The sequence below is a fragment of the Megalops cyprinoides genome, chromosome 6 (genome assembly GCF_013368585.1).
Source record: "Megalops cyprinoides isolate fMegCyp1 chromosome 6, fMegCyp1.pri, whole genome shotgun sequence".
NCBI lineage: Eukaryota > Metazoa > Chordata > Actinopteri > Elopiformes > Megalopidae > Megalops > Megalops cyprinoides.
In genome coordinates, this window is record NC_050588.1 from 31842322 (window position 1) to 31864909 (window position 22588).

At 43.5% G+C, this 22588-nt stretch overlaps 1 protein-coding gene across 1 annotated transcript; it reads left to right on the forward strand.

The window, feature by feature from the left end:
- The first annotated feature begins 1979 nt into the window (after positions 1 to 1979).
- apcdd1l (adenomatosis polyposis coli down-regulated 1-like) lies at positions 1980 to 15816 on the forward strand. Its single transcript, XM_036531744.1, has 4 exons — positions 1980 to 2447; positions 12482 to 12665; positions 13248 to 13767; positions 14996 to 15816. Exons 1-4 carry the CDS (start codon positions 2387 to 2389, stop codon positions 15764 to 15766), a joined length of 1536 nt encoding a protein of 511 aa, XP_036387637.1. The 5' UTR covers positions 1980 to 2386; the 3' UTR covers positions 15767 to 15816.
- Positions 15817 to 22588: the final 6772 nt, after the last annotated feature.

Consider the following 22588-nt stretch of genomic DNA (forward strand, 5'->3'; position numbering starts at 1 on the left):
CTGTCTGAACGCCAGCCAGTTGAAATACTCCAGTTCATCAATACAACACAGCGATCCACCTATCGGTTACTGGTGAAGATGAAAGGAAAGGTGGTGAAACAGAGTGCATGCTGGGAAAGTTTCAGGAGCCTCTGTGTTTCTCTGACGAGAGTGTGTTTTGAGTTACGCAGCTGCCAGATAGTGAGCGGGGATGTGAATGTGTGATGATTAGAGGACCGCTCTTATCAGAGCTGAGGGCACGTTCCTTTGTTCCAATCCAGCCCCCCCCCACAGCACACTGCAAGGCTGGCTCTGCTCGGATCTCCCACAGCTTGGAATCCCGCCACATCTCAGACTCCACTGGCTTGGAACCGTTGCGGAGCCCTTTTTTTTCAGCTTTAAAGAACATAGCAGAAACACAAACAACAACACACGCGAACCTTGCTCCCATCTGATGCCCAAAACAGGTGAAAGATTAAACACGGCAAACATGGGCAAAAAAAATGCATCGAATCTTTACACCCCAGGTTTAATCGAATCTGATCTGAATCAGCGCAGCAGAGGTGTAGGGGGATGCCAAGGGTGGGCGGGTGTGGGGTCGAATGTGAGGTAAAGGATTTGATTACAGAGTATGTGTTTCTGTGCGTGAGTGTGTGCGATTTGAAGTCAGTCCAGGTGCCTGGTGCAATCTGACTGGAAGCGGGGAAAGGAGAACCGCGGCCAGGAGGAGAAGGTGGGAGTGAGGAGTCCGACAGGAGGGCGCAAAACTGCAGAGACAAATCGGCCCCTGTGGGGGCACTGTCAGCACATTTTGCAAGACCCTTCCAGATTCCCTGCTCACGCTGTGGGGGTGATCTTAGTTCTATGAGTTGAGCTGAAGGTGGATGGATGACTGATGCTTAAGCTGATAATGGCACGTCTATGGAAAGCCGTCCCGCGACCTTGCCCTGAATCCGAACTCCGGTGTTGGACGCTAAAGTGAGCCGTTTCATTTTGTTTGTCACGACTTTATCCCATTCCGTGGTGCTGCAGGACCTTCATGTATTTTCCTTGTGAAATAAAAAGAAACAAAGCACCATTTGAAATGTTATGCTATTGTGAGAGTTCTTATGTATTAAGCCCACAGTATAGTATCCTATACACTGTAAAAAAAAATGCCTCAGTGGGGAACTAGAAGGCTTGGTATTAGTATGGGAGGAAGGCGAATTTCCAACCCTCAAGTGGGAGTGGTTGGAGGGGTTTTCTCTATGTATGTGTGTGCGCATGAAGGGGGTGGGGGATTGGGCAGGGGGGAATTGGGGGGGCAGTTGAAAGCAAAGCGAGACGTAGGATTATAGGGTTCAGATGACACAGGGTAGCTCAAAATTCCATTGGGGGGCCGGAGTGGATCAAAGCACTTCAGGCTCCACTAGAGCTCATATCGGCCTCTCCACAGGGAATGGCAGCCTGAGATCAGAGCGCCATCCGGTGGCGGGAGGGTGAGCGGTCAGGCCAGATCTGCATGCTGACACTTCAGGTTCTGAGGACCCCTCTGTTCTTAGCCACCTCCGTTTGAGCAGAGGTATTTGTGGAGCTTGTTAAAAAAGGTCTGAGAGGAATGTTTTCATCCGTTTCCTAAGTGTGTCTTTTGTAGGCTGCGGCGCACTACGGTTCAGCTGCTGCAGCCCTTCACTCCCACATCCCTCGGTGGAGTGACTCGAACGAGGAGTGAGTTTCAATGAGTTCAGTGTTTTTGTTTTTTTGTATCGAGGTGCAGTCCCTCAGCGGAAGCTGCTCTCTCTGCTCTCTCTCTCTTTGATTTTGCCCTCTTGCACCTTGCTCTGCAAATTCCCCAGAGGGTTAAGTCTGGGAAGTTTAAAGTCCCCTCCTCCTCTCCCTCTCTCTCTCACTCTCTCTGTCCCCCTCTCTCTCTCTCTCTCTCTCTCTCTCTCTCTCTCTCTCTCTCTCTCTCTCTCTCTCTCTCTCTCTCTCTCTCTCTCTCCCTCCTCTCCTCTCACTCTTTAAACCAACAGCCAGGCAGGAGCATAGAACACACAAGCAAAGCCAGCCCAACCACAACTCAGGAAAGCAAGACACACGCTCTTCCTCCAGTACACCTCTCATACTGGAGAAAGTGAATACACAAGGCTGGGGAATGAGTATTTTTGAGTCAGATAAAACTTGCTGAAGGCACCAAATTTTTCACCAAAGAGAAAAATCTGTGGAATCAAAGGACATTAAAGAAAAAGCACCAAAAAAAAAAACTGCAAAGGAAACCCCCTGCTGCACAGAATCCGGATTATCAACTTCTTTTTTTTTTTTTTTTGGAACATGGCAGTGTCCCTGGTGGGAGACACTTGTTGAGGTGGTCATCCGTTCTGGGCTACTGAGGAAGATCGTTATCGTTTTTTGGAGGGGGTGTGTGATCATGCCGAGGAGCGCTTTCCCTCACCTGCTGGCGGGGCTGTGGGTGTTGTGGTTCTGGGAAGGTGAGTGCAGTCGCTGATCTCGCTCCATGCCGAGCTCTGTCTGTCCTTACAAGCTCTGTCTGGATCTACACGCTGTATGCCACAATCCTTGCTGCTATGTGTGTTCTTACAGCAGCAGGTTTAACAGTTCTCATGCAAAATAAAATGCTCAGTGATGAAAATGTTCTTAGGGGTCTAGCGGCAAAGCCTTTCAGACTCCTCTGCTGTAATCAACTTTTCTCGGTGTTCCTTCCCTCCATCACAATGTGCTTTGTATTAAAGCACTATATACTTAGTTATGTGGAATTAGTTCTATTTTCTTTCTTATTAGCCAGGGGATTAGCTGAAAAATTTCCCCCCGAATGGCTGCGTTCCGAACTGTACCAGAATGACTGATGACAAACATGTGCATCTCTGTTAAACTGCGCTCTACTTTCCGTGTCATAGTGTAGAGATTTTCCCTGTGTTTTTAATCTCTCCATTTTTATTAAACCGTTAGTTTATGTAGAGCTATCAACACTTATTTAATTGGGAGCTTTAACAGTTCAGAACTGTAAAACACACCGATCTCTTTCCTTTTATCTCTCTTTTTTCACATTAAGTATTGAAGAATATGCTTCTTCAAGAGGGGAATACAAGTGTATACAAAGCGTATTCAAACGTCAAATACAAGCGTATTCAAATGTCAACAATAATTCAGTAAACAAAACTCCCTTGCTACTATGGTAGACAAATAAATACTATATATTATATACACTATATATTTACGTATATACCTATAAATTTATATAAAATTTCATGTATTAACAGTGAATGGAACTGGCAGCACTGTCTGCAATGTTTGTTAATGTGTAAAAGATTGTCTGACCCCCAGTCTGCCGATCAACGCTGCACAGATTTAAAGATTCCAAACAAGTTGAGGCCATTGTTAGCTAATCCGAAAGAAGCGATGCTTCAGCACTGGACTACAGATAAGACCCAATTATGCTAATTGCAAGAAGAAAAGCACTTGCACTGTTGTCTGTAGTTTACTTTTTACCGTGATTGCATGGTGAGCTCTATAGCACTTGAAAACAAATTTCCTGAGAGGAGTTGGGAGGTTCTTCACTTTTGAGATCTTGTGTTTTTTGTGGTCTTGCAAAGCCTTAGCCTCAGCTAGAAGGAATTGAAAGCCTTTTTACACATACCCCACAGTGTTCAGATTACAACCCAATATCTGCACTTGGAATGCAGATATTGGGGCAGATGTGAAGCCCCAGTGAATCAGAGTCAATCAATTATTAACCCTCTCCAAGAGAAGTGGAATTTGCAAATGAATAATGTAGCAGTTGAATTCTGGGCAGGAGGTGCTGTACTCACACTTACATTTATGATCCTTCAATATACCCTTGGAAAAAGAGGATGTGGCTGCTTTAGGAACAAATTCACTGTGCCTCATTTCTCTAGCGCAGAGGTGCAACCTTTATAATACAAAATTATTCTGTTGTAAAAATAGGTAACTGAGTGGCGAGAGTTTTTCCTAACATGCTGTGGATTTTTATGATATTCAGGGAAAAAGGAACAGGGATATACTTGTGCACTGGAGAGTTTGATGTACGCTGGCAGTATCATGCTGGCCCAGACACACAGAGCAGAGCGGGCACGGAGCCTGATTTTGGCTGTGGTTTCTCTGTTTCATTTATTTATTCATTTATTTTGGAATTGACAGGCTCATTTTTCAACAAAATCATTGATCTGCCTTCAGTGAGCTGAACGCTGGCAGGAATCGCAGTACTGCACATGATTTTGACTGGCACATTGGCATGTTGGGAATTGTAGTTCAGTCCAGAAACCACGTTACATGCCAAAAAGGCATCAAACACATACCATTTAACCATTGTGAATCCAAATGAGTGTCTGACTCTGACCCGATACTGAAATGGTGTATCTGAAGGTGATAAGCTAGCATTTGATTGCCAAACATGAAACGGTTCTGAGGCCAACTGAGGGCCCTGCTGATTATTCATACTTAAAAAATATTGACCTGAAACAAGAGGGAAAACAAAAAAGCATCATACAACAACCCACTATTTCTGAGATAAACTGTGAAGATTATAAACATCACACTACACCACATTTGACTTGAGTTCAGATGTGAGAGATTTAGTTTCAACTTCAATCAGATATTTAAAATTCTAATAGCATAATAACCAACCTGCAATTACTAGCACCTGCCTAATCTTGAAACTCTCAGTTTATTCTCACTCATACTCTCTAACTTTGATTAAATATCAAATACTGAAAATGCAGTATTTCTCCAATAGATAATTTAGAGTTTTTGACATTTATCAACAGTCATTTAAAAGTGCAGTTCCCAATAGTCCAGAAATACTGAAGTTAGCAGAAAGTTAGACCTCTGGGGAACCTTTCTCCTAAAATTACTGAATTTTTGAAAAATCAGTTTGCTCAATTTTTTTTTCTTAAAAAGGGCAGGGGGGCAAATTTTGCTCTGGAGCGGGACGCTTTGAAAAGGGTCCTTTTCGGTGCACCAAGGCATGGCCCTGGAACTAATGTCCTGATTATAGTAATGGCTGGAATAACAGGACGCTACCATTACTGACCCCGGCTTCAGATAACGCTTGTTTCTCGCCGCCGGCATCGGGAGCCAGGCATTTTCCCCGTCAGTGCCAGTTAAGATGACGACGAGAGCCAGCGGGAGGCATCTGCCCAGCTGTAATGGCCATAATACACTCCGCTATTCAGGCCAGTGGAATGGTATTTGCGGCTTTTTTGCCTTTCTGCAGCTCCAGTCGAGTAAGACGGGCAGGAGCGTTTGGGGGAACCTTCCCTGGCCACTTGCTTCATGCTGCTAGCTGTTCCAGCTCTCTTTGAGCAGTTACCTGCAACCTTGGGCTTACAGTGTCCTTTTTTTGGCCCGTCTGTCCTCTCTCGCTTTGTGTATTAAATTTTAAAGTGTAATAAATGCCATAAAACAGGTAGGCGGCTCTATGGGTCATAAAACCAACCCTCCAACATGCTCTGCAAATTTTCTTCAGACACTAAACACTTTCAACCATTCAAGTAATATGCCTCATTAGAAAAACTCACTTAAGTAAAATTATGACTACATCAAACCATCCAGGAGATGTAATGTTTTACTGACCGCATTGCATTTATGCACTGTATTCAGTTAAAAAAGAAGTCCAGTCTACCCTTTGGATGCTGGATTCTCTTCCCGCTTGGCCTCACCTCTCCCTGCTCTGCTCTCACCCCAATGTTTGTTGAATCCAGCAGGGGAGTCTCTTTGAGGTTTGGCAAAAGATATGAAGCCACACAGTATTGGTGCGAATGGGCCAAATGTAGCTGGCATACAGATACTGGCAGGCGAAGGAGAGGCAGGGCACATCTGTCTTCAGCGGGGGCTGCTCGGAGCTGAACAGAAATTTCTTTCCGAGGTAGAGACCTGCGGACTGTGCAGTATCGAAATCTAATAGACCATCAACTGCTCTTCTCTGTGCTCTCTTTTCCTGAGTCAACAGACGTATGAAATACCCATGGGAAGCTGCTGTTAGGACTCTCTGTTATTACTGGGACCCAATAAAAGCAAAACTGTCTGTTGATCTGTCATCATAAACCTTATTCCAATTTTATTGCTGTGTGTATCACTCTAATGAATGCCTGTCCACTGAGCTTCACTAGTGCTTGCTCTGTAGAAGGGAATATGAATTATTAAGCCTTGCCTATACTATTGGTTTTGAATTGGAGGGATGGAAAATTAGCATCCAATCTGTACTGCGCAGCACCGAGACTCCTAACTACCTTGCACAGGGACACCTTGCTGGCGGTGCTGACTATTTATTTTATAGGATTCTGACTCTTTATTGCACAGATCTGAGGACTGGACTAGACAGGATGGCACAAGACTGAGACTCTTTTCTGCACAGATTTCTTATATTATAAGCCTGAGAATCCTTACTGCATAGTGCTGAGACTCCTTATTGTACACTGAGACTCTTTACTTTGAAGAAACAAGGCTCTTTAATGCACTGCGCTCAGGTCCTTTACCCCATAGCACTTAGACTCATGGGTACATCCTTTCCAAAGCTAGAATAGAATAAAAAATGTGAATACTCCTCTATTTCCACAAAGCATATGAGAGTCTAAATTACATCTACAAAGGTGTTCATTTTCAAGACACTGCCTGATTCCAAACAGTGTGACATTAACATTTGTCCAATAGTTAACAGAACATCAGCTGTAAGCTATGAAGGCAGAGTTCTCTTTTTTCCTTTGTCCACTGCAGTGGTATGAAGTCGCTTAAGACTTTGATGTTCGTACATGTGTCACTATTATCTCCGTGGAGATTGATAAGCACGCCCAGATCTGTGTGATGCAGAGTGTAACAACCAGAGAATTGACATGGCAGATTGGAAGGAGTCCTCTTTATCCCTCTGTCTTAAATAAACAGGCCACTGGATTAGGCAGGTTTAACTTTGATGAAAAGACAACACTGCATTGTAATACATCACTATGGTGCTCTAAGGATGGGAGGATTGGTTCAAAGAACAAAAATCAGCAACGCCCACCCAGGTCCAAGGGCCATTCCTTTTTTTTTTAAATTTTATTTCTGCTGCATCTTCTGAGGGTGTCAGTGAGATGAAAGAGAAAATGCAATGTCTGAGGTTGGGAGTTAGATGGGCAGGACGTCACATGATCACATATTGCAGGAATGAAAGGCAGAGCCCACCGACATTCATAGCAAAGCATTAAAACCGAGAACGTCACATCACTTCACCACACCCCCTGGGATAAGTACCACAGTTACCACAGAGTCACAAGAAAAACAAACAAATAGTGGGTATTGTAGTAGAAGATACTTCACATTTATACCAGTATGTCTGCCACTATTGTAGGACTGTCTGAGCTTGTGGTACTTGGGCTTGCTTTGAAACAGCGGAGAGGACTCCAGGGGGAGTTAGATGTAATGAACATGCTCCGGGGTAATTCCCCGCAGGCTGGTGGCGGGGCCCGGCCCCTTATCCCTGCTCTGGATCAGAATTCCGTGGGGTTGCTGAAATGGCACCTGGCGGCCCGTGCATGGGTCAGTGAGCCACCGGCGTAGTCAGCAGGGACGGGCCTCATATGTGCCGCTCACGGGCCCTTCAACCTGAGAGCCACCATTACCCCACCTCCCCCAACCCCCCAACCCCAGTAATCAGCACTGCGGCTTCATTACACCACATAAAGAGGCTTGGCCTCCTCCCCCCCACCTCCCCCTCACCAGACCGACTGCACTTCATCAGCAAAGATGAAAAAAGGAAAAGAAGAATCTGAAATCCATCCAAAATAAATGGGCCATAGACCTGCCTTTTTCATCCCGGGAGCAGTAATCAAGGGGAGTGGTGGGAGACTGCACACAACTGCGCAAATGCATTGCAAAGTGCGTAAGGGAGGAACCCACTGATGTGGCTGGTTTCGTCTCACAGCACTGTATTAATGTGCGAGAGGGCTCTGGTGGTTTGGGCAAAGGATAGACTTCTGGAGGACAGCAAAACTGGTGGGGTGTGGACAAGTGTGAGGGCGTCAGATGTACCTTCACCCATGTTTGACCTCACAACGTAATGGTTGATGTGAAATATAGTGTGAGATAACATCAAAACTGGCCCCGCCTGTGTAGTATATGAGCAGTATGGCTCTAAATAGACAGGTACGGGGAGACTTATTTTTAGATATCCCAAAGGATAAGACATCAGAGAGAGGCACAGCTGCCAAACTTTCATCCCAAAAACAAACAAACAAGTGGGAGCCTGGAGGTCTTCCATAAATTACATGCCTTCTATAAATCAAAGTCTCCAGTGTGTGGAAATGTCTTATGATGGGACATCCAGACAGGTAGATTACTTTGGCCTCAAATCAAACGGTCTTGTCCTGGCAAGAGCAGTCAGATTGATGCGGACCACACATGTACTGCTGTAGTGCCCTCTGGTGGTAGTGCTGTTTACTTCACAAATCAAAATTAAAGGGTGATAGGAATCCTTGCAACAGGTCTGTTGATGCATCATAGCACTCTCCACAGGTTATCAAAAGGATTTTATTCTTTTCCCCAAGAAACCATAATTATTCATTATGTAAACATAGGAAACCAGACACATAATGGGTGGACAGCAGAGAGTCCAAAGACCCTCTAAAGACCAATTTGTGCTTTTGTCAGTTCCAGCAATCCAAATACATTTGATATTTAAAATTACAGTATGTGCTTCTTGATCATCATCATCAAAACTGATTATATTCCAGATTGTACCAAACAAAAAAAATGCTTCCCTTTTTCATCTGCCAGACCATATGAAAGGAGATTAAAATGTGGGGCTGCTAAAACATTTTATTTAAAATGTTATTATAGTATTTTTTTTTTTAATTCATTGGATATGGGCCTGCCACTTTCAAATGTGGCAAGTTTGTTCTGAGTGATAAATCTATCTTCATGCAAAGAAACAGTGACACACCAGCAAAGAACCCATTTGTAAATCCCATCATATGTGCGGTTATGCATTGACAAAAAACATCTTGGTAAGACTGCGGATGGCTGCAGCTGTTATTGTCCCTGTTTTAATTAAAAAAAGAACCTGCCTAATTGGAAACCCCAATTGCTTAGTAATTTTAATTTTGTGACAAGCCTTTCCTTTTTTTTCTCTCTCTCTCTCTTTTTCGGTAAATGAAACCATATGTTAAAGCACACATGTAATCTTTTCCATTTAGCCCCACAGGGACATGATCCAAGGAGTGCGGGGGACTGAAAGACAACCTTTGTAAAAAAATCTAAGGGAAATCTAGCTCCTATTAAATCCTAAATGATATTTTTATAATACTTTATTACTGTACATGATACCAACCTTGTTGACTCATTGAAGTGCTGGTAGCTGACTGGCACTTGTTTTTTAACATTTGCCGATGTTTGCATAAAACAGACCAACAGAGTGGCCACTTGAGAGAGAAAAAAAAGAGTCATGCAAATGTATTGAACTTGATTAGCATTTGAGCAAGGCAGTTCAGGGTGACTGTGCAACAAACCCATAAAAGTAGAGACATGAGGAAAGCATAGTCTTATTTAGGAAGAAAACTGCACACATATTTTCTATTTTTACTCAATAAAACATTGTGTGTGTTTTTAGGTTAAAGGATGAACTGATAGGCAGATCAGGCAGATCCTCTATACTGCAATTAACCTGGGAGATATATCCGATTGAGCATCAGCGCTCGATCACCATATGGATATAATTTAAAGATCTGAGAAACGAACAGCGCCGGGCTCGGATTGATACGCGCCCTAAAAGAAGCGGTCTAATTATCAGCTCAGAGCATTTTAAAGGGGGGAAGCAAAGCTGGCTCACTCGCACAAACACAGAGTTTTCTAAATTAAACAAGCAGCAATAAAGTGTCACTCAAGATCACAGAGCAGACCCGTTCCTCTGTCAGAAACCGGGACCGACTGTAATTGGACCCGAAGCGTCAACAAAGGATCTCATGCAAAACACTTCCACAAAAAAAAAAAAAAAAACGAAAAATGGGGCTGGGGTTCGGACTCAGCTTCCCAATGGGGCTTCAGCCGGGCCAGAACAGCACTTGCACAAAGAGAGGACGTGTCTGCTGCACCCGGCCAGGAACGTCTGTAAAGCTGTCCTCAAACCATGACGAGTCTTTACAATCCCAAAGAGAGGAACCACGCAGGGGTGGGTGAAGGGGAGGTGTGGGTGGGGGGGGTGAGGAGGGGGCAGGGGGGTTGGGGGGGGGGTGGAGGGAGAGAGAACAAGTCTGTGGGGACTCATCGCCTCGTTGTTTGACGTTTGGCTGAGGGAACTGAAACTGGAGCCATCCTGCTCGTTACAAACAGGCCATCCCTCTGGACCACAGCCTCTTCGCTTCCTCAGCATTTGGGTTCAATCAAAATCGAGCCGGGCTGGGTCGCCTCGTTCCCCCTCCGTCCCGCGCTCTTCCTCCCTGTTGTCAGAGCGTGCTCAGGGCCTTGTCCAAAATGCACCGGATTGCGCGCTCACACACACACACGCACACACACATGAAGTCACACAGTCTTCATACACACTTATCTTTTAGAATCAATAAAGGGAGAGACTCTTAATACATGGACTTGCATAAAAGGGAAGATCTCATTGACTGAACATTAATGATATCAATCAGATAATTCAGATTTCTCAGCAGGGAATAACAGAAAGGTGGAATAATGTAGTGCTGTCTGTCTTTTTGAAAAAATGAAATAAACTAAAATTCTCCTTCATTCCAAGTTCTGTTCAACACAGATCTGAGAAGAAAACTAATTCTGTTACATTCTGTGGTAGAGAGCATAGATCTGATAAATGAAAATAGATTTGCAAGGATCCTATGGGCCTGCTTCAGGAATGAAACTTATATTTGGTCTTTTTTCCCTTTACAACACAACATCAAAATAATAGATTACATGCAAAGATCCATCAAGTTAAATAAATAAATAAATGGAATTATAGCTGGCCGCTGATTGAAGTAACAAGCCAAACCTATGGACTTTCCTCTCTGTAGAGGAGGCCAACTCTGATTTGGATCTATATATGGCAGTAATAGCCCCATCACATCTCATTACATGGAAAATTACTGAAATTTGAACTTGCAAACTGCTTTCTGTCAACCAGAACTTTTATATTGTTGTTGTTTTTACTGTAAGACTGGAAGTGTTTGCCAATGTTTTGTACTTTTGATATATTTCCATTGTCTTTTATTTATTGAATCTTTGCTGTTTGATCACTTTGTAGACAATTATTGAAACATCCAAGGAATTGTCTGGTTTTCAAAGTTTCCCCTATAGTTCAGTACATCTCAAAGATAATGCTCCAGAGTAATTTCATTGTTTCCTTCCTCTATTGTTCCTGTCTCCAGTGTCCTCCAACAGTCTCCCCCTAATTTTGCCTCTGAAACTCCATCTTTCATTCTGCATGCAGTCTTTCCCCTTCTCAACACGCCAAATGTCTGTCCTCCCAAGAACTTTATTTTAACTGAATATTTGACCACTAATGAATAGGGTCACTGCGTACACACCCGTTTTCATCGGTCGGATTTAAATAAATAATCTGTTTGACATACAGTGTAAACATAGATGTGTGTCTGCGAAAGGAAGTGGTGAGAGGAAATGTTTCCAGGGGGCAGCTTGTCCTAAAAGGAAGGAACCATAAGCTAGATGCAATGTTGTTCTGTATTACAAGAGACCGTGTTGCATAACAAAAATATGAAAACGATATCGACAGTGCATGCCTCAGAAATCTCTGGGCATAAGTTAAGTCCTTAATTTTCCCTTAGTGTTTCCTTCTTTGCTAACTGTAATTTTGCAAATTGTCTTTTGGACAATGACAATTATGCATACTCAGCACTCTTTGAGACATTTGAGAGTTGAAAGGTAGAGAATAGAGTCAATGACTGCATTTATTGTACTCCCTCCCTCTACTGTTAATTTGAGGGCCGCTGCAAGGTGATGGAATTTAGAACTGTGATTCAGGCAGACAAAATGTTTAGTGCATTCCAAAATGGCAAACAGAAAATAATGCTGACCAGAAAACAGATCTCAAGAGGTTCTGAGAGCATTCGACATCTTGGCTAAATCATCCACATGTGTACATGGGAGTTTGAGATTCTCTGTGCATTTTGGTCTGATACATCATCAAGGAGCAATATTGGAATATTAGAACTGAAATAGATTACAGCTGCAAGTGAAATGTTAGAAGCTCTGGCCTAGCTGGATTTGTATGACTTGAACTGTGAGAGATGGACAGATGGTCCAACGACACCATCCAGTGGTGATTAACAGGGAATCTAGATATCATCCTGCCTCAAATTTTGATTATTTACATAGGATCGCTTATTGAATTGGACCCTCAGTTAGCATTGTGTGAATCAGCTGCTCATTAATAGACTGTGTTATAGCACACAGGCTGGTTGATCTACAGGAGTGATCCATTCCTTCTTCTGTATCAATATTATGCATGCTTGCAATCAGGTGCATACTCTAGATGACCGTCTTGTGTTTCCAATGTTTACAGCTGTGCTGGTGTCAGGAAGCAAACTATGGGAAGTACCAACAGCACCCTTTACATCGCCTGTCAACAGTACAGCCAAACTGGTGTGGGAGCCACCGTGTCAGTCTCAGCTGCGCCACCTACAGGATGGGGCCAAAATCACAGCCCTCATCCCACCGAGGCTGGAGGGAAACTGGGTCTCAACCAGGCAAGCACTCTTCATGTGGGGATTCAAATCTGGTCTCCAAAAGGAGCAACAGACTGATGTTTCTACTTAGCCTTGTATTCCACATATTACATCTGACAAGGTGTAAATCATTAGAGATATCCATGCAGTCAATATGGCAGGAGCATGGCGTAGAGGTTAAGGAACTTGGCTTGTAACTTTAAGGTTTCAGTTCCCAAATGGGCCACTGCTGTAGCAGCCTTAAGCAAAGTCCTTCACCTAAACTACCTCAATAAATTGAATGACCTCAGCTTTAAAAATGGGTAATAGGTATTCATGTAAGCAATGTCACCAAGGATAAAAGCTATGCAAATAAACTACATTACAGGACATTACATTACCGTCATTTAGCAGGTGCTGTTATCCAGGGCGACTTACAAGATGTGAGTACAAAGTGCATCTCACAAAGTCGGAGGGAAAGCTGCGCAAACAGGACACTACTGAGCATCATTTGTGTGAAAGGCAGCGCTGAAATCAGATAACGGAACAAAACAAATGTGGATATTGTAGGACGCATTCCAAGCAGATGAAGTGATTTTGGCTCTCCCCTGTCCCCTTCCTCAGGTGTGAGGTTCGTCCTGGCCCCGAGTTCCTCACCCGCTCTTACACCTTCTACCCGAGCCGTCTCTTCAAGGCCCTGCAGTTCTACTACGCGGACAGCGGCTGCCGGGATCCGGCCTACTCCCTGCTGATCCGGGGCAAGCTGCGTCTGCGCCAGGCCTCCTGGATCACGCGGGGAGGTACGGAGACTGAGCACCACCTGCACAAGGTGGGCGTGGTCTTCCACACCCCCGCCGCCATGCACCGGCTGGCCGCCCGCCTGCCCCCGGCCTGCCTGGGCCCGGCCCCGCCCCGCTGGGTGCCTGGCCGCCTGTACGAGCTCTACAGCTCCAAGGCAGGCCGGGACTGCCTGGGACCGCTGGGCTTCTCCATGATGGAGTTAAGCCTGCTGAGAGTGGAGACTCAGCACCACGTTCACGGCCGGCTGGTGCAGGAGCTCTTCCTGGGCGACGTCCACACCGACTGGAGCCAACGCACCCACTACCGCCCCACCGGATACCAGCGCCCGCTGCAGAATGCCATGGTGAGCCGGTCAGCTGTGACACTCCACCCCCTAACACCTGCTACTTGCAGTATTTGCTGTTTATTTTGGATGGCAGTGTAGCATAGCGGTAAGGCACAGGGCTTGTGGCCAAAAGGTTGCTGGTTTGATTCCCTGCTGCTGCTGTACCCTTGTGTAAGGTATTTATCCCAGAATCGCATCAGTAAATGTCCAGCTGTATAAAAGGATTATGTGTAAGAATTGTAAACTATATAAGTTGCTCTGGATAAGAGTGCTAAATGACAATAATATAATGTAGGTTTACCTGTGGTATCAACATGTGTTTTGGATTCTGTGATCTAGAGACTGATGTATGGTAGTATTCTTGGCTTCGTTTGTCTAATCAGGTAGCACATGTTAACTTAATTAACTTAACATAATTTAATGTAATGACACTCCTTCCACAGGCCACATACACCCACATTATTCCTTTACACAACAGTAATCAAGCAGTATAACAGCTATCAGCATATCAAGTGTTATGGTACTATTGATTTTGTGACTCCTTTCCTAGCATGCTGTAACATAACTGCACCCAAGCATTGAGTTTATTAATCAGCACAACTTATACCGGCATCCTGGACTGATGCTTACATTTACATTCACATTTTATCACTTAGCAGACGTTTTTAACCAGAGCGATGAACAAAATGTGAGTACATATAACAAACTGCATAACTTAGATTATTTTTCTTTCACATTTTGTCTCTGAAACAGGCTCTGTAATTTATTTGGTTTAGTGATAGGACTAGGACTATTCATTTTTCAGAACATTTCAATTTTGCAAGGACACCCTGTACTTTCTTGGAGTCACAAAGTTTCCACAGCATATTAAAACTCTGAAGAACCTCTCCGACAGAAAGAAGAACTAAAGCATAGATTACAAAATAGAACAAGATCCCTTCAACAATGTTTCCATCAGGGCCTTGGGCATATCTTGCATCTGCTAGTGGGCATTCATTCTATTTCAGCACATGGATATACATGCTCACGCACACCCACACACAGATGGCAGCAGTCCAAAACGCATACAGATTTTGTACACGGCGTGGGATCAAGTGATCAGTTTTCCATCTTACATTTTGCAGCTGGCTCACAGAGGTTAGATTACTGTGAAACTGAGTGGCCAGTCTTATCGCTCATGTCCTTCTCTGTCTCTGGGACTCTCCCCCTCTCCCTCTCTCTCTCTCTCTCTCCCTCTCTCTCTCAGCACCACATCCACCCCTGCCCGGTGTGTGGGCGGGTGTACCGCTCCTCGGAACAGCACCCCCCAGTGCTCCCACCCACCCCCTCCCTGCCACTGACCCTCGGGGGGCGCTGGGTGAGCCAGGAGTGCGAGGCCCGGCCCGCTGTGCTCTTCCTCACCCGTCACTTCACCTTCCACGAGGCTCAGCGCTCCTGGGAGGGCGTCTACCAGCACTACTCCGACCCTGCCTGCCGCCAGCCCACCTTCACCGTGAGGGCCCTGGGCCACTACGCCTGGGGGGGGCCCTCTCCGAAAGTGCGGGGGGGCACGGAGTTTGTCTTCAAGGTGACGCAGGCCATGGTGACGGTGCACGACAGGGCGACGGCCAGGCTGCTGAACGGCTCTCAGGAGGGCAGCTGCGGGCAGGCGGGGGCCTGGGAGGTGGGCGCGGAGCAGGACGTCACCCCCACCAGCGGGTGCACGGCGCTGGGAATCAAACTACCGCACAAGGAGTACGAGCTCTTCAAGACCGAGCTGGATTACAGACAGCGCCCTCTGCTGTTCATCGGGGAGAGACCCACCGATGGCTCCAGCCCAGACCGGCCCCAGAAGAGGCCCACCTCCTACCAGGCCCCGCTTATCCGGTGCAGTCTCGACAGCTTTCCACCCTATGAGTACAGCCAACAAAGTGCCCCCTCTCCGCTACCTGCCAGTGGGGCTACCAGCCTACGGTGGCAGCTTAGCTTGGCCTTGGTCCCCGTACTTGGTAGCTGGTACATCTTGGCAACACACTGACACAAAGACTGCTTGAGGGCAGTTGGCCCCATTGCTGCTTGCTGTCTCTTTACCAGCACAGGAACAGCTGCTGCACCTTCAGTTATGGTTTGGTTAGATCTGATTATGTCCTCATTAGGTAATCTGGCTTCATCACAGTTGCACCTATGTTGATTGTTCAGGTATTTTTAAAGAAAGGACTAGTATGTTTTTTTTTTTTTTTTTTCAGAGACAATGTGGAATTGCTCTTGCACATACAGTGTGGTACCCAACAGGGAATAGAACCAGTTTGGGAAACATAAAGGATAACTGGAAACAAGACTTCTTTTTAACAGAACCAAATGCAGAATTAAATTAATTTTCAATGTTCCAGCAAAAAAGAAAGAAATTTTTATTTATAGATTAATTAAGTTTTCTTAGCTAAGAGGAATTTTCACATCTATAGAGTGAACAGTGAATAACCTTTCACTGGCACACGGCCAGTATCAATGGACAATCAGACAGGCATCATCCCTTGAACCACGGTAGCAGCTTTTTTGTGCTAAAGCCATTTAGGTCCCCTAGCAAGCTGCTACAAGCAACCCATCTTTCTACAACCGCTCTCACCTGCCTTTCTCTCCACTTGGTGCATCTAAAACGAACATCTATCATAGACCTGCTATGACATATGCAGATCTGAAGCCCTGGAGTTGATAGCAATGGAGAGTAAAGTACCCAATGAGCAAATCAGATGTCAATGTTAAAAGAGCTATTGAAATGGAGACCTTTTATTGGTGAAGACTATTTTAAATGTTCAAATAAATGTCACATCCAAATTACCCACATTTATAAAGGGTACGATTGATACAGGGTTAACTGGATACCATTTACTTTTCGCTAGCAGCTATATTGCTGCCTTGGCTGTTAACTGGCTACTTAGCATTTGTTGGCTAAATCAGTGATTGTGCTGTGTCAATAAAATGACTTGCAAAAAGTTGCAATGGAATGGATTGTTGTCCATTGCAAGCTGTGTGAATGTTTTGCTGTATTTAATGTATATTCCACAGTTTTGTTCAGTTTAACTGTGCTACACATTAAAAACAGTACGTGTGGTTTGATAAAAAGCAATTTCAAAAAATGTTATTTAATCTAGGTCTAACTGTCCAAGAACTTAACCAAGTGCCTGGAACCCAAGGAAACAGATAAAACATAGAGGTTCTGTTTGAAATAAACTAGTAAGAAAGAAATTCTGTTTCTATTCCCTGGTACCTAGTTCCCATTAATGAACTGATTCTTTTTTAGTGTTTCTGAGATTAGAGAAGAGATACTGTGCCAATATAACTTTAGGCATTTAATGAATGCCTTTAAGTTATCGACTAAAACTGCAAATGAAAAGAATTGAGCTAGGGTTGGAAATTAATGTCACGCTAATGGGAATTATTTTATTAATGACTTTAGAAAGAGAAAAAAATTCACCATCATATTTTGTTTTAAAAAAGTGCCTAAAACATAATTTGTAAAAACAATATTTATAATGTGTACAATTTACTACACCTCTTTCTCTATATATGTATTTTTTTACTTTAACCATTTATTTTATATGAGATGCCCATTGGTGTAGGACATATTCAGAACAATGGGGCTTTTCTGTTTTTCATACCGATCACAAATGTACTTGCCTTTCAAGCTATACAGAGACACAGTGTAAAATGAAGCAGAAAATAACATTGAGCATGAGCAATGGACGTTTCTGAAGATCTGAACTTTTGAAAAACCGACCTTAAAACAAAAGCAAGCGGAACATGGTCAGGGATGCGCTTTCACAGTGGACAAGGAGTGGACTGAAAAGCGTCCATGAGATGCAGGGTTACTTCGGCGTTGCAGACTCATTACGCTCCACCCATCATTACTCGCTCATTACGTTCTGGTTCTGGTGGAGGAAGACAGTGTTTTCTCCCCTGTTGTGCCTCCTGACAGATCGAGTACAAAGTGTCCGCAAGCATGACCCTGCCCATCGAACTGAACAAGAGCTCACAGCCAAGGAAGAACATTGACATCTCATAAACATCTCTGCTCTTCAAAACATGCACATCGTCAGAAGTTTTTCTGCAGCTCACCCCGCCATCACCCAACCTTAGTCTGGGTGAGGTTTGCCACTAAATTAACATACAGATCAGACAGTTGGAATGTTTTTTTGTCCCCTTGTAAATGTCACAAATGCCTTTGAAGCTCACCGCAGTTCAGTCTCACTTTGTAGAGAAAGTATATACAAACCATATTTATTTTTCATGATTAAAATAATTTTCGTATTGTAATAAGGGATGACTGTGTTGTAATGAGTAACCCATTATCTATGTTTGTATCTATAAAAATGTAATGTACATGTTGAAGACAATGTTCATGCTATTCTTTGTTATTGGTGCTTTTCTGTCTTTCCTTTGTAATTTTACCAATGATGATTTTCTAATATAAGATTTATTAAAGTTTTTCAAATCAACTCAGACAAAACCTGTTTTGATGAAATATGTTGTAGTATTAATGTGATTTCAATAGGTGGAAACTGTATTGCATATTCATACAAGTTTGAACATCCTGTACTCTATAGAAACATAAAAAAGACATCCACACATGAACTTAAAAATAATTTATGTGAACTTCAACAAAGGCTTGATTCATGCCTTTAAAATCTCTTGAGGGAAGATTGGATATTTACACAGTTGCATATGAAAGTAACTCATGACTCACAGCAGCTTGATTGGAGGATGCTTAGAGTTTAAGGCATGATGTATGAATGGCTGAGGTCTGTGAAGTGTATGGTTGACATGCCCATCTGAAGGGTCTTGTTGAGTTTTATTTCCTCACAGGATAGGTTTAGATTTTCCACAAAGAACCAGACATGAAATTTAGTGCCTGATAAGATACATACAGTATACATTCAAAAAGAAAGAAATGAACCTCTATTATTGAACCTTGGTGCTCTTGAATGCAGCTAGTTGCATGAATTTGCTATTTTTCTGATACATATTTATATATGTTTGCATATTCACTGTAAATGAAGGCATCATTTATTCAAGTTCACCTGGGTCTGTACTCATTCAGCTATGGTTTAGAGGAGCTGGCTTGCAGGAGTTTGGTTTTGGTGTCCATATCTTTCATATTTATATGTATTTAACTTTGTGCCTGACTCCGCCAGAGCGTACTCACAAAGAATGAGACTGCCTGGCTTGGATTAGTGTGACTGCTCCTTGCTGCAGCTTCTCATATTATTATTGTTATTACGGTGATTAAGATTTTGTTTCATTTGACCATTTGTATTATTTTTATAAAAACGGGGTAATAAAACCAGAAAGCTTGGGTTTTTTCAGTTGAGGTAATGAAAAGATGGTAGCTGGAATCACCGATGAGGAGGGAGAGGAGAAACAGAGGCGTGAGTCACTTCCAAAGGCAACATACTGTTCCCATTAACTCCTGTCAAGATGGTGATGGTGGCTGCAAGCGCCATGAGGTAATCTCTTTGGTTTCAGCAAGTGTACTGAAGCCTTAGATTTGGAGAATCACAAAAAAGAAGGGGGGGGGGACGACAAAAAAGCCCCTGGAATGACTGGCGTTTATCAGAACACTAATGTGCTGGATCTATCATTAAATGAGGGTTAAAACCTTCTAAATCTATGTCCTACCGCTGGGCCAACAGCAACAGATGGATACACCCCTGTTGTGTACAAGAAAGGCTGGGCGGTGGGGGGAAGAAGAAGGGAGAGACGGTTTTTCATAGTCTGTTTGCGGTTTCTGTGCATGCAATAAAAGCCAAGCGGCAGGCAAGCGAATTACAGCGCAACCTGTTTGCAATCAAGCCGGTGGCCTGTTAAAGGCTTCCATTAAAAAAAAAAAGAGTTTTCAATGCTCACATTAAGGAAAACACTAAAACCGACTGTCTAACAGTTCCAGTACATGTGTCTCTGTGTCCAGTCCAAGGCTGGAGGCTACTACACCCATCAAGTCTCTCTGTGGTGAGAGTAAGGTTACCATGGGGAATGGGAAAGTGTGAGCGATTATATGGACGGAAAGCAGAAATGTTAATTGCGTTTGGCCTGAGCATCGCTACGCAATAATTCGAGAGAACGTCTTGAATGTGTTGATGAGCAGTCCAGCCTGGTTATATTTGCAATGCTGCATTTCTGCTGATGCTGTAGCACTTACACACTCGTGATGCGATTACATGGTCTTTGCTTCAGACGCTGTCCGAAACTGAAGAGAAGAGCTCAAGCCAGCGTGGTGCAGGAAATTCAAGCGCAGACTATGTGTACGCATGGATTTGGGAAACGGAACCCCTGGAGACACCCATATATCTCAAATGACTTAGAGAAGAAAATTCTCTGTGCAAAAAAAGTGAAAAGAAAACAAAACATGGCAAAAAAGTTTCCTTTCTCCAAACAGAGCTTCCAAACCTCAAATATCTTGGTGGGTTTGTCATCTTAAGTCCATGGTAAGGAAACAATTCGGCTTTGCTCTTGCACAGGGATGCACCAAGAGCCACAGGAGAGAGGGAACGTCTCAGACCCTCCTGCAGATCGTCTGACATGAACTTTCTCCATGCATGAGCTGACCAGATTCAGTATGCACTGCCTATTAGTGACATTGACTGCCTTTATTGCAGTCTGGCAGAGGGACACTGCACTTAAAAAAAATTTACGTCAGTATTGCGTTAACTTTTTTCACAACTTACATATGCTTTCTCTAATTTCAAACTCTGTAAAGAAAATCCCATTATTTCTGTGTGAATATGAGCTACAGCTGCCCCATAAAAATAACATCAGCTCTACGTTATTTTTCTGGCGTGGATAATGCATAGCTGTTGAAAAAATGCAAACTCCTTTCCTTTCAAAAATGATTTTTTTTTTGAAACTCAGCGTTCACCCACAGAGCTCTTGTATTGGGTGTGTTTTCCTACACCAAACGCTGCCAAAAATGGGGTCCTCTTTTCAATGGGATGGTGTACCCGCCTGGAAAAATGCACAGGAAAAGTACTGTGGCCATTCTCAACTCCCCCAACAAAGCGAGCTACCCCACAACCACACATCTTTCACCCAGTAACTTGGTCCGCACATTCATTAAAAAACCCTCCAAAAAGCCAAAAGGAGGAGGAAGTAGGAGCTGAAAGTCATTGTGTAGCTTGGAAGCTGGAACCACAGCTAAGAAAGACTGTAGCAAAGCATTATGGAGGCAAGAAGGTAGTAGATGAAATGAAAACTATGTGACAGACAACCGTCATGCCCCACTCAGGATGCGTATTTTTGTGACTTTGGAAAGGTGATGATAATTTCAGAAGGAACCTACTTTGTGTGGTACATGGGCTCGTTTGATGTTGTTGCATTTTTAGCACTTAGCAGAGGATAGACAATATGCATTCTTGGAAATTATTCCTTTAAAAATGATAGACAAAGACATGTATAAAGAGATGTGGCTTCTGTCTGAGTCTGTGTTTAACTGTGTAACTATGGTTACAGAGTAACCATAACCATTCATATATAGTTGCTTACTATTATTATTTCCGTGCTGATGCTGATAACACAATAATCACAAGTCAGTGGTACAGTCTCAAAGTCTCAGTCTAAACATATGGTTACAGAACACAGGTTCAGTCTAAAAAGGTGAGTCCTCTGAGGGGAGAGCAATGAGGTGAGTTACTCTGATAAGTAAATTTGAAGTTTGTTTTAAATGAGACCATTTAAATGATGTCACAGTTCTTGCTTTTTCCCCATGATCTGCACATGTGGTCCCAGGTTGCTCTTGACTGTTAAAGTACTAACATTTATTTATGAAAAGCTTACAGATCAGTCACTTTAAGCACTACTCTAAGGCTAGCTGTGACCACAAATGTAATTGTTACATTTGGAAACGGATAAATGTGTCAATAGTGTTTGAACACAGTGCAACACCCCCAAAACTGCTCATACAAATGTGCCCAGCACAGGAAATAGAGTAAAAAATTCAAAAAGGGACACAATAGACACGAACAATAGATTTCCAAATTCCAAATAAAACAAGAGGTCTCAAGCCTTCCCCTGATCCCTTTCTTCAAGGCTTGTGAAGAATTTCCGTAGCTCCATTTCAATTGTGTCAGGCATCCTGTAGATGCCTCCAGAAAAAAAAAATCAAAACAGAAGACACATTTCTATGCTGGTTCCAAGTTTCTGTGTTCCTTGGTTGGATTGGAACTTTGTAGGATCTTGAATGAATTTGTTTTGTTCTTGGGGTAACACCCATAATCAAAGTGTAAGAAGATGCCCTCAGAGGTACCTGCAGAGGAGTTACAATGTGGAAATTGTGGAAAGGGATCACTTGGACGAATAATTGGCAAACAAACAACCTGGTCCATTCCCTGTAACAAAAAAAAAGAAAGATATCTCTGTGGTGCCACTGGAACTAGGTTAGTTAAAGGCAGCAGAAGATGCCCTAAAGAGTAGCAAAGTCCCAGCCCACCTTAGGCTGCTAAGACTGAAATCAGAGTAGTTGGTCTCCTCAGCAGAGCAGTGGCCCAGGTTAATGAGCTCTCCCTGGTCACACACACAAGCTGTCACTGATACAGCTTCTTTTTCCTTTAGGCAGGGTGACACAATCTCCCCCAGCCTCAGCCTTGTCAATAATGCACCACACATTTACCAGGTTGCTCTTTTATCTGGTACAATGAGGTAACGCCTAAATGACTGGTGAAAGTTTTGCCACTAGTCGATAACATGCTCCTCTTGAAGAGAGTGAATTAGACGGTTTTATGTGTGGGTCAAGCCAAGCACAAAAATCTAAAAATGTGAAATGCACCAGACCAGAAACCTGCGATTTACATCCGCTATACGTGGGATTAATTTG

What these genes read in the sequence shown, in the direction of transcription:
- apcdd1l (XM_036531744.1), top strand. Translation starts at nt 2,387, where the DNA reads ATGCCGAGGAGCGCTTTCCCTCACCTGCTGGCGGGGCTGTGGGTGTTG. An exon ending in GGAAACTGGGTCTCAACCAG is followed by an intron (nt 12,666 to 13,247) that starts GCAAGCACTCTT and finishes CCCCTTCCTCAG; the next exon opens with GTGTGAGGTTCGTCCTGGCC. An exon ending in GCCCGCTGCAGAATGCCATG is followed by an intron (nt 13,768 to 14,995) that starts GTGAGCCGGTCA and finishes TCTCTCTCTCAG; the next exon opens with CACCACATCCACCCCTGCCC.